The sequence below is a fragment of the Sinocyclocheilus anshuiensis genome, unplaced genomic scaffold, assembly GCF_001515605.1.
Source record: "Sinocyclocheilus anshuiensis isolate Anshui unplaced genomic scaffold, SAMN03320099.WGS_v1.1 scaffold460, whole genome shotgun sequence".
Lineage (NCBI taxonomy): Eukaryota > Metazoa > Chordata > Actinopteri > Cypriniformes > Cyprinidae > Sinocyclocheilus > Sinocyclocheilus anshuiensis.
The window spans coordinates 781,757-794,299 of record NW_015554101.1 but is presented as its reverse complement, the minus strand read 5'-3'; the positions used below and the strand labels follow the sequence as shown (position 1 = coordinate 794,299).

Below are 12,543 nucleotides of genomic sequence, written 5' to 3'. Positions count from 1 at the left end.
GCACTCTCACTTCTGAATTAGAAAACCACTGAACTCAGACAGGAAGTCAGACAGAAGACATTTTATGCGTATAGACATAGCTGGAGTGGTAATTGTCTGTAGTCTCAGCCTCAGTCAGACAGCACACAATCACTGGCTGTCTGATGCTTTTATTCTTTCCATAAAACACAAAGGACAATTTTTTGGAAAATCTTCAACAACAGCTTATACTGACCATGGTTGAGACAAAAAAAAGGAAAAATAGCATAAAAATATTCTATATGATGTGTGCATTATGTTTCAGGTCCTCTGAAGGAATATGATGTTGCTGTATAAGAAAACTAACTGAAGTTCTTCATTATTCATATACACTGTTCCAGTTCAGTGAAGATCATGACCGTGAATAACCATAATTTTTAAATGTTTTCATACAAAGCTATCTTATGACTTACACTACCCTTCAAAAGTTTGGGGTCAGTAAATTAATACTTCTGTTCATCAGCGATGCATTAAACTCATCAAAAGTGACATTTATAATGTTACCAAGTAATTTTTTATTTCAAATGCTATTCTTAAATTGGTTTTTATAAACTTTTTATCTATTCACCAAAGAGTCTTGAAAAAAATATACCACGGTTTTCAAAATATATTAAGCAGCACAACTGTTTTCAACAACTTATAATAATAAGAAATTATTCTTGAGCAGCAAATCGTCATATTAGAATGACTTCTGAAGGATCATGTGATACTGAAAGCTTTGCATCAAAGAAAATTCAGCCATTGCATTACAGGAATAAATTACATTTAAAATATATAAAAAAAATTTAAAAAGGACATTTCTGTCATGACAACTCTCTGAGAGATTAACATGGTAATGTACATGACAATGTTAATGTATTTGGTCTTGGCGGAATAGATCTGCTACGCTGCTGCAGAGCAAGTACCGAGACCTACTACCAATGCATCCACAACATGCTGCTGTGAGCATGTAAGAAATATTGCTGCTGCAAATATAACATACATGAAATAACCACAATATAGCATACATGAATCACCTCGTAGCAGATCTATACAGGTGGAGCTGGGGAAGGTGGAGGGTTTCTGAAGCAAGCTGCAACTGCTACGGCAAGCACTAGTCATATATTTGAATGTTGAGCAGCGAGCTCATTGGCTACCGATACAGGAGAGAACCAATCAGCTGTGCCATGTGATATTGATGTCATTAGGTCAGATTGAGTTAGACCTATCGGACTGCGCCATCTAGAGTTTCATGCCAGAACGCTGTATTTAATATTGTAACAATAAACAATGAAACTCTTTACCAGCCTCAAACTTTTGAATGGTAGTGTATGGTTGAATGGTTCTTGTTTCTTTCTGGAGCTTGACAGATATGATCAGTATGAGCTGTCGTTGTATGAAAAATAAAATAAAATAGATTCTGAGTTTGAAAACACAAGAGGGTAAGTAAAGTTGTTTTATCAAAGACCGAGCTAATTGGACAGAAATGTTTGAGATACAGAGAATGAGACACGCCAAGGGAAAGTGATGCTTATTTTCAATGAGATTCAGTCAATATGTTTCCTTACCTGCTTTATTTGTTTTCCCTATGTACTGTGCCTCAACCACATTTCCAGGCTCTTTGAATTATAATAATAATAAATAATAATTTATGCATTTAGCAGATGCTTTTATCCAAAGCGACTTACAGTGCATTCAGGCTATACAATTATTATTAATTACTATTTCTTTGCAGCTGGTGCATTGTCAGCAATGTACTTAGGACTGAAGGAAAACATGTTTTTGTGTGTTTTTGTTTCCCCCTAAACCAAAAATGGCTACTGGTGTTCTTTGTATTAAGAGAGAGAGGTTGAACCTCATCTGAGACCTTTTACGTTAAAGTTTATATGAATGTCCTTTTTCTCCTTACAGCTCCGTAAAGTGGAAAGAGACAAGAAAACCATGGATCAAGAGATAGTGGAGCTCACGAATAAACTCGTGGATGCCAAAAACACTATCGACAAGCTGGAGGAACTGAATGTACGTGCGATAGCAGAGCTTTGTGTGTGTTTGTGTTTGAGGCACGTTTTGGACTCGAGTTGTCAGAGCTGCAGTGTTACTGGGATTGATAACTACTGGAGCTGAAAACTGAAAGTTGCATGAAGAGGATCTGTGCTGAGATTTCACAGAAGTCTACTGTCAGATTCCAGAAATGATGTCTGGCTTTTGGAGCTTTACTGGGAACACGGGAAAGTCTCCTAATTCGTTTCGTTCTGATTTTAAGATTCAAAGTTGAATCAACTGCACATAAACAACACCACTCAACATGCACTTCCCACAAGGCTAGCATTTTTAAATAAAAAAAAAAACAATGATCAGGTTGCATGAGGAAGGGCAGATTATCAAATTATATAAACACTATTCTTCTCTTCAAATTCGCTTTGCACACAGGACTGTAAATTAACCGACAGATTGGTATTCTGACAATGTTTTTTTAAGATTTTAAGTAAATCCACAAGGAATAACAAAGCACCAGAATGCAGTTCGTTCTGAAATGTGCGTTTATTACACCACATGTATGAAACAGTGCCACAGGGAACTAATTATAGCACTGGAGAAACTGATAGCCGTCTGTTCAGTGTTTAAACCGAGCGCTTCATCTCCTTAGACAGATAGAGCACACATCAATCATAGCTCCTTCCTCTGAGGTTGATGTTAGGACAATTTTTTCCCTTTATGGGCTTTTTAGTTATGAATCCTGAAGACTGCTAGCCTGGGTGCCATTTTCCTTGTTTTACTTATAAAGTGTCAGTCAAAGGTTTGGACACAGAACTACTCATACTTAAGATTGTTATTACTTTGTATTTTTTTTTTACATATTAGAGCAGTAGTTCTTAACCAGGGGTCCACAGCCCACTAGGGTTTTTATATATATTTCGCTTGCAATTCTGTATTGCATTAGTTTTGAATATTTCTCATGGACATTTAATATGTATATATATATATATATTTTTTTTTTTTAAATTTATTTATTTATTTATTTTTTACTTTTTAGTGAGAGTTAAATCTTCTTTTTGGCTCATTTTACCTGTAAAAGAAAACCTGCTTAAAAATTCACCTCTTTTTTTATGCTGACAAAAATTGGACATTAAAATAAGCTAAGAGTTTACATTTAAAAAAAATAATAATAATTAATTTGTAAGCACAGTTTATAATCATTTACAAAACTGATTTCAAATTTCAAGCCTTTAACTCAACAGACTGTGAAACATGCATATGTCCAAACTTTTGACTCATACTGTGTGTATTTGCTTTTCTTCTTTCATAAATGACCATTTCAGTTCACTGTAAGTAAAGTGTCATTCCAAAAAGTTGACGTTGATGACCCTCTTCTTTATTTGATGTGTTCTCATCTGTTTCCCTGACGCTTGTTCTTATATACATTTTGTCTCCTCATGTAGGAACGGTATCGGCAAGATTGCAATTTGGCTGTGCAGCTGTTAAAGTGCAATAAATCGCATTTCAGGAATCACAAGTTTGCTGATGTAAGTAGTAGTAACTGTTTCTCAGTTTTAAAGCACACCCCCTCCAACATTTTTAGGAACCGTTCACCAAACAATCTAATTCTGTTATTTACTCACCCTCATGTTTGTTTCGATCCCCTCTGACTTTTGTAAAGCACAAAAGCTTATGTTGTTAAGCACATTGTGTGAGCATCACTTTTCTATACAGCAAAAGCTGATAACTGTTGTAGTTTCCATGCTCCAAAAACAGCTGTCCATCTATCCTGTACCCTATATTCTGAAGCCATTCTATAGCTAGAACAGACCAAACCCAAAGTCAGTGTGTGTATGCAACACAACTGTCAAAAACGATCTCCTGAAGTTTAAATATTTAATGTATATTACATATTTAATAAAAGCTTTGCAGTAAAGCTTGCAATCCACTTTCATTGTATGTAAAAGAACAGCTGGCATATTCTGCAGAAAATAAATCCGGTTTGGAATGACATGAGGATGAGTAAATGATATCAGCATTTTCATTTTTTTCTGAACTATCCCTGCAGCACAGGACTTGTTGGAGTCTGAATGTGTTTTGCAATCCGCAGTGACACTCGTGGATGGTGCTGAGAGGGAGAGAGTGCACGATTGCCCAGTGACTTTATTGTTATGGACATGGACCTCTGATTTTATGGACTAGGATCAGAGAGGAATAGTCAGAGGGAGAGATGAAGAGAAAGAGACCAAGAGAATAGAGAGAGGGCGAGGATTTAAAAAAAATAAAAATAGCCATGTCCGCAGGATGTGCTTTATGGCAGTGTTTAGCATGGAGAGTGTCAGTCGTGCTGCGAGACATGGCTGGTCTTTGGATACGGACGGTCTCGCTGGCAGAGAAAAGGCACAGTATTGACAAGGTGCCAAACTCCAGACACATCCGTCTGTTTGGCCTTTGTGTCTGTCCGTGGGGGAAAATAGGACAGATTTCAGGCTGATGGACAGCTCTGTGTGTACAAGAACAGAGACGTATGATAAGACAGCTTGACCCCATGGGCATATGGGTATTGAACACATCAGGACATTATCACCTGTGGCCTGCGCTCTACATTAAACCCATCTATCACTCTGTCTGCCCTTGTTGTTTTATTCTGCAAACCGCATTAAGTCCTGGCCAAATCGAGGGCAACACTTTTTTCGTATTTGCTATTTGAACTGCTTGTCTTGTTTTAAATGCATTAATTCTAAGCACCTTTTTTATATTTAGTTATTTTTATGAGGTTTTTTTTGTGTAGAGATTGGTATAAAATTGAAATGATCATTCTCTCAGCCAACTCCAACAATATTGAAGTTGGGACACTTGTTGCCTGCTTTTCCTTTACTGATCCAATTCATGCATTTAAAATTTCCATTTATATATAACAATTTTAGTTTTGTAAAGACATTAATTCATAGGCACAATTTGTAGTTATCTTTTCTAAACTAATTCAAATATTTTAGCAGGACCCCATGTTTTGAAGAGCATGAGAAATTCAGTTACGTTTGTCCAAACTTTTAGGTTATGCAGCGAAAGATGGCATTAAATCTACTTGCCATATTGGCTGAGTGAGAGAGTGTGGGCGCAGGATCTTCCTCCTTGGCAGCAATTCATTCACAAAGGATCTTTCTTCATCCTTTTTTAATTTACTGAATTGACAGCAGTGACTAATCTCTAGAATTATTATCTCTCTAGGAGAACTGTAGTGATGGAGTGAGTTCACTGGAACCTAGAAGATATTTGATTCACTGTCCAGATTATCCTCTTGCCCTGCTCTCGTGAGCTCTGTAATTCATTACTCTGTAAGCAGAGACCACAGACTGTTTCTTGGGTTATTTTAAGGCTCGACTGAGCCAAAGCCATTACCTCTTTTCATCCTTTACTGCTAACATAAAGCCACTATTGTAAAGCATCCACTTGTGAAGCATCATTCTCCAAATTCTCCAAATGAATGTCAAACTGAACTGCACTGGAAGTGCATATGCATCAAACAGGCCATTTGTGTATTCTATCACAGCTTTAGAAGTGCTTTGAGAACTTGAGAGCCATTATGTTTCAGTCCAGTGCTGGGAATCTGAGAGTTGTTATAGTGGCTCTCATGTAGAGCCAATTCTCTATACTTAGCTAAAGATGGAAATTATGCACAGTAATTGGCATGCAGTCTTTGACGGTTAAGTGTAGGTCACTGCAAAAATGAGTAGAATTGTAACTTGTCTTTGTAAGGGTAGCTTAGAAAGATGACGACTAGCATGCCACTAGCTAAAGAAGATGCTGGTACCACTAAATGGTTACGCAAGTGCTATTGCAATTTTGTATGTGTTTGGTGCCATTTAAGAGGCTGAGCTTGTAGCCAGACTTTTGACTTACAGAATAAGGTCCAGTCCAAGAGCCGTGTATCGGATTGAAACCTAAAGTATACTTCAGTTTTTATGTGTATGCAAGGATATACGTGTACAGTGCTTGTGATGTAAATTTCGTCATCAGCATCGTACATGTGCAACCCAATTTTTAACAGCGGTCACACATGCACACTTTGAATTATTTGGCCCACTAGGTGGCAACACTAGCCCAGGTCTTTGTTTCACGATCTAAAAAAGAAATGGAAGTGACAGAAGAACGACCAAACTACCAGAGACCTTGTGCGAGTTGGTTAAGAGATATTCGCAACTCCAGATTTAAGACATTTTTTCAGTCGTAACATCTGTAGAGAAATAGCTTAGACACTGGACAAAGATTTAACTTTCTAGTGCGCATTTGTCAGGTGGTTGTGTGCACATGGAGTCTACTTTGAATGCTTATGTGTTTGGCTGTATGTATACACTAAGTGTTCACATCAAAACTTAAGTATACTTTACCAACCACAATTCCATTTATTTTATGTAATGATCAGGGGCAAGTAAGAATGAAATTGGATATAACACTGAAAGCACAAAACAGGTGATCAAGGATGTATAGTATTGTTTACGTGCTAGTGCATTTATGCATCAGATGGTCATTGAATGGTCTGTAAAGATATCGGAGCTGTCCTCATTTTCTGTGGGAGAAAGAAGTCTTGTTTTGCGTACCGTAGTGATTGGAATATTGTAGCACTTTGTGTAACATCTGACTTCCCACACTAGCATGTGATGTTGCAGTGGTCATGGGATACTAATGCCCTCTGGGACAATTAATTTAGGCAGCGTCATGTAGATTTCTGAGCTAGAAGGCCATGGGGGGGTCATGCTTGGAAGTGTGGTCTGGACAGATCAATTCTCCCGTGCCCCACGCTCAGAGGAAGTAAGGGCTTTGTGAGTAATTGCTGCCCCAAAGGATCGTTACAACATAAAGCTGAGCGGGACTGTGTGATCACAGATTTTCCCTGCCTTTTTTCCACAAATCAATGACTTGGCCTGGCTTCGTTAAATTGTGTCACAATACAGAATGAAATAAAGGCCTCATCACCTGCCTTTTTTCTTTTAGTCTCTCTCTCTTTCTGTCTGTCTCACCCCTCTTCAGTAATAATCTAATTTGAGGTGAGCTGCTTACTCTTTATTCTTCTAGGCCGGGCAGATATTGGATGGTGTTAAATGAAAAACCCTATTTTCTGTTTTTCTTGATCATGACTGAGATAACCTTCATTGGGGCAGTATGGTAGATAGGCTTCATCAAACATCCTATTCATATCCCAGTGCATGTTAGTGAAATTGCACCTTTTAAGATTACTTGCAAGAAAGGATTCATCCACAAAATGTGCAAGCTACATAGATATCATGACAACAAATGTGATCCCAAGAAAAAGGAAAGGTAAAAGCAAAAGATTGAGATCATTTATTTACCTTGGTGTTATTCCAAACTTTCTTTCTTGGAACACAGAAGAAAATTGCATGGACTATTTTATAGTACTGTCTTGTTCTTTTTGGAGTTTGATTTCCCCTAATCACAGTTGCGCCTATTGCATGAGAAAGACAGTGTAAACATTAGTGTTTTCCCAGTTTGTGTTCCATGCAAGAATTATGCATTCATATTTTAAGGCTGGTCCTTAAAACGTCTTATGCCTAGAAACTGAATTAACTCTGATTATCTATTCAAAATAAGGCCATTTGAATGCCTGCTGGTGGTTACAATAAAGTTCTCATTATCCAGGATTTTTTCAGGTTGATGGATAACTTGTCATTTTAACATTGAAAACCAATTTCTAAAATGAGCTCTACTGCAGGAAAAGTAAACCTTTGTCATGTTTGTTTGTGTGTTTATTTTCTCTACAATGTTTTGCAGTTGCCATATGAGCTACAGGACATGGTGAACAAGCACATGAAGAGTAGCTTGCCTAACAAGACTCAGGGCTCTCAGGGAGCTCAAGCCCAGGATCCTGACACTCTAAGCCTGACTCCCGCAGACGTAGTGCCCACTTCAGTGATCGCTCGTGTTCTTGAGAAGCCGGAGCCCCTGGTGCTCAACTCAGCCCAGTCTAGCAGCAGTGCAGGTCGGCCAGTGGCTGAAGATGTGTTCGTACACGTGGACATGACAGGACCCCAAGACAACAGTGGAGGGCGTGAAAACGGGTGTCCTGTTCATGCCAGGCCTCCTGTGGGAGCTGGTTCTGATCAGCAGCATGTAAATGGCATGTGTCGAAGCCAGGGCAGCCTGGATGGTCCAACAGGAGAAGATGGGGCAGCCCCTTCTTTTGAGAAGTTGAATCCTTACCCAGCACCTCCACCACCAAACCCGCTGTACCCTGGTCGCAAAGTGATCGAGTTCTCCTCCGATGACAAAGTCAAGATTCCCAAGAACAGTCCACTGCCCAATTGCACCTACGCTACTCGTCAGGCCATTTCTCTTAGTCTTGTGCAGAGCGAAGAGGAGGCAGCCGAGCGCCAGCGCACCGTGCCCAATAGCCCTGCTGTTTCTGATGGGGGTTGGCGGTCTGGTACCTCCTCATCTTCTGGTGGAGGGCATGCTTCTCACCAGCACACACCTCCACAGATGGATGCTACGGACACCCTCTCCAGTCATTCAAGTCCCTTTAGCAGCCCCCCTCAGCCTCCGAGCGCCTTTGCAAGCTCTGGTAGCTCAGAGGAGGACCTACTGACCAACTGGCAGCGCATGTTTGTAGAAAAAATGGCACCATCCACAGAAGGCTCCCTCGTCAACCGCACGTCCTTCAGCAGTGAGATGGTGAAAGATCTCCAAAGAAGTCACAACGGAAAATCAGGAGTAGGGGCTTTGAGAGGTGCTTACTCTGATGGCGAGGAGGGATCCTCGGCCCAGAGCTGGACAGCAAGTAGAGAGTCCAGTTTGGATACAGACACCAGCAGCATGGCAGACCTCCGGGCAAAAAAGACTCAATACGGTGGTGACTTTTCCCAGGAAGAGGGTGAACACCTACTGATGGCCCTTGATCCACTTGACAATGATGGTGCTAGTGGTGACACCATGGTCACCATTGAGAGCAGTCCAGCGTCTGCTAAGCGTCAAGAGTTTGCTGAAGATGCTGGATCTGCAGGAAGTTCAGCTGAGGAGCGAGATAGCCTGCCCCAGGACTTTCCTGTCATCGGCTCAAGAGTCCTAGCTGCCCTTGAGGATTATGCAGACAAGCCCCCTCAGACTGGCTCCTCACGACCTCTGAAGAGCCCCAAGAGAATGGGGGTTCATCACTTGCACCGCAAAGACAGCCTTACCAGAGCTCAAGAGCATGGGAACTTGCTGGACTGAGACTTCCAGGCTTACTCTTCTCTTTTTTTTGACCTTGAGTGCTCTTCGTCTTACTAGCAATCTCTAGGCATAGCAGCATACGACAAGCGGAAGGGATCGGATCAGCATTGCTATAGTTATCCCTGATCATGCTGCTGTTGCTGAGGCATCATTGTAACTCTTCTGTCCTCTCTCTGAAGCTTGGAGCTCTTTTATCTGTGGAACCTTATGGTATTGATGGCATCCGTGGTGAAGTACTTCAGTCAGTCCGGCTTTCCGTGGACGGTGCTTCAGGGATCGTACAAGAATGTCATAAAAGACATTCCTAGTCCAAGACTTGATTCTGTTTGATGTGACATGATTGAGTGGGCAACAGTAGGACATAGCCATACAATTACACTTCTGTAAGAGAATGAGTTCAAGATTGAGCAGCATTAGGAAGGATCCCTGTGGCACTCTACGGACATGGAACATCTCACATAATGGGTGTTTTGACATTTGCTTTTGCCGAATGATATCTATCCAGTATCCCAGTGCAAGTCCTTTGTTACGGGAGATTGGGATGGCACCAAATGGCCACAGCTTCACAGATACCACTGTGTCAGGCATTCTGCTGGCTGAAGCAGATTAAATGTAATCTATGGGACTCTCTTGTCAATTTTCAGTGCCTAACCCTTGCTCTGACGGAGGGGGCTCTCCATCACCCTTTAAAAGAACATCTTGTTCCTTTAGCCTGCTTTTAGTCATCATAAACTGAGAGGATCCTTCACCTCCAATTTTCAGTTACCTCTCTTCATTGATCTACCACTGTATTTCAACACCCAAGCTATAGACAGCTTTTGTACTTTACTAATTTGAATTTGATTTTGATGTATTCGGTATTTGTTTTAATGATTAAGTATACTTCCTGATTTTCATTCTCATCTGTTTTGTTTGACTAATGGTATTTAAAACCGATTATGATTTTAAGTAAATATATAGAGTTTGTGTATTTATTTGTCTTTTGCTGGTCTAAAGTGTCCCATTACTTACCTCAAAGCAGTTAAGCACTTGCAGAAGTGTGTATAAGTGAATAGGTTACTAAATCCTGTCATGAAATGAGAAGATATACAATCCCTTTTACACATTAGTTGTTACACTGTAATACAATAGAAATCCAACCCAAACAGTGCTGTTTGGCATTTGAAATATTTAATCTTTTTTTTTTTTTTCAAAGGTCAGTATTTAAGAGTAAAAAAACCTCTACAAGTAAGGCTGAAATGTTAAAATGTGTAATTGGTATTTCATATCCTCCAATTCAGAGATGTATTAATGTGACCCTTTGCTGCTGACGGCACAAATTGCCTTTCAGAGGGCATATTAATATTTCAAAACTATGCATATAGTACTGTGTAAAAACACCACAAAAACCTAGCAAAGCTTTCTCTGTTATGATGACTTCTAAATAAAAAAACGATGAGCTAAAAAGCTGAAATTTTAACCAGAAACATGCCTTTGTTAGAGTGGCACTGACAAGAACACATTATTTAGATGATTTTTGTTTGTTTGTTCTTTTTAAACCCTGATTTCAAGAAAAGCCATGTTTTGATCTTAACGAATGTAATCATCTTTATGTAGCATCCGTTTTCATTGGTTCCTCATTCTTTAGCTGATGCTAATGCTGTATGTATTTTAAGGGGACTGTGCATACCACCATCATTTGGTGTATTTTTCTGTGTGTATTTCTGTGTGTAAATCTGATTCCTCATGATTATGGATGATCAATCTGTCCAGCAGATACTTTCTACAAGTTGTTGTTTTTTTCTGTGCTGAGTGTTCCCATCATAAATTTCAGTCGTTTCATTTCAAGCCTTGTTCAAATAGCATTTTAACATTTATCAGCTTTTCTCAAACAATACGTTTCAGATGCAACGACTACAAGCAACCACATTCTTTTGTTTTGATAAATATATTTTAGAGACAATTAAACTCTGTATTGCCTTAAGTGCTTGCGTTGTGCTTTTTATTTGCAGTAAGTTTTAGTCTGTTGACCAGTCATTATCCAGATGTCCCACCCTGCGTCAAGTACTTCATGCAGTAGTGTACTTTACAAATTAGTGTATTTTTTATTTTTTTTTAGTATCAGGACACAGCATACTCTCCACCCTTACTGATTTGAGACATTTACCCTACAGGTGATACGCAACAGTATTCTTCATGCATAAGAGTATGTTGTATACTTGTCTTTTATTTATGAACATATCAGTGAGTCAGAAGGTACAGAAGGATGTATTACATTTTAACGGTATTCCTGGAAGGACACCAGACTTTTGTAAAACGCTTGCTGTATATATTCACCTCATTGCTGGTCTGCCACAGCACTCCTTGCCCTGAATAATTCAGCTATATGTTCCTCAGTGAAGGGCAGAATGTGCTCCCAAGTCCACACTTACTCTTCTTGTCTTACACTTTGGTCTTCGTATGTAGTTATCAGTCTTGCTCTGCAATATATGGGAGTACCATTAATAGCCCATGATTAATTGAAGTGTAACTACCCACCATGCTGAATAATTAATATTTTATCATGTTCTAAAATAGTTCCGTGATGCTTTAAAGAGACGAGAGTACAGCCCATCAGGGTCTCGCATGACGAAATAGAATCTCTTAAATATTTCAGTCTCGTCAGATGTTACACGGACCGCAGGTCATGCAAATAAATACAAAAAAGACACGACAATGGTCAGAATGTGCAATACACTGAGTGCATAAATAGGACTTTCTCCTCTGCTCTCATGCAACTTTAATAACTCAAATTTAATTGCACACATAAGAGACGTGCACATCTTCTTTAATCCAAGGTGACCCTCTGGTGTGCTGTGCGCAAGTCTTTCAAAAGCTTTGCTGAGAAATCTAAGAAATGAAAAAAATGTCAAGGTTATCCTCCAAGCAACACTCCAATCCGCCTTCTGCCCAAAGCTGACGTCTCTGTGATGGAAAAACATATTCATGTTATCTTCTCTTTAACCTTCACTACCTACGGTGCGTAATCTGCGCTACTTTTCCTTTGATCTATGAATTTTTTTATCCATCAGTAGGCCAACTTTCATGTAGCCATCAACAAAATGTAAAATGTCAAGTCAAATTAAGTTGTTATTGACTAATGCCCTTGTATTAAAGTGGTAATTTCTGGTGCATACCTTGTCTTATACATGTGCAACTGTAGCAACATGGTGCTTTTTTCCTGGTCACCATCGTTTTGATCCCCCTCCCCATGCAGTGTAATTTTTACTTTTACTTTTACTTTTATCAGGAAAAGCTTCCATGGTTGTGTAGATATTCCATGCACAGCTTTTTCCCCTAAACAAATAAATAAAAAAATTCTTATGA

The 12,543-nt window shown here is 39.4% G+C and overlaps 1 protein-coding gene across 7 annotated transcripts in view; it reads left to right on the top strand.

Moving 5' to 3' along the window:
- tjap1 (tight junction associated protein 1 (peripheral)) overlaps positions 1 to 12,543 on the top strand; it is a 129,602-nt gene extending 117,059 nt beyond the window's left edge. For all 7 annotated transcript variants that reach the window (XM_016461853.1, XM_016461849.1, XM_016461851.1 and 4 more), the window contains 3 exons: positions 1,909 to 2,016; positions 3,438 to 3,521; positions 7,762 to 12,543. In XM_016461853.1, coding sequence (XP_016317339.1) covers positions 1,909 to 2,016; positions 3,438 to 3,521; positions 7,762 to 9,198 — 1,629 coding nt within the window. In that variant the 3' untranslated portion in view covers positions 9,199 to 12,543. The remainder of the gene's footprint in view (positions 1 to 1,908; positions 2,017 to 3,437; positions 3,522 to 7,761) is intronic.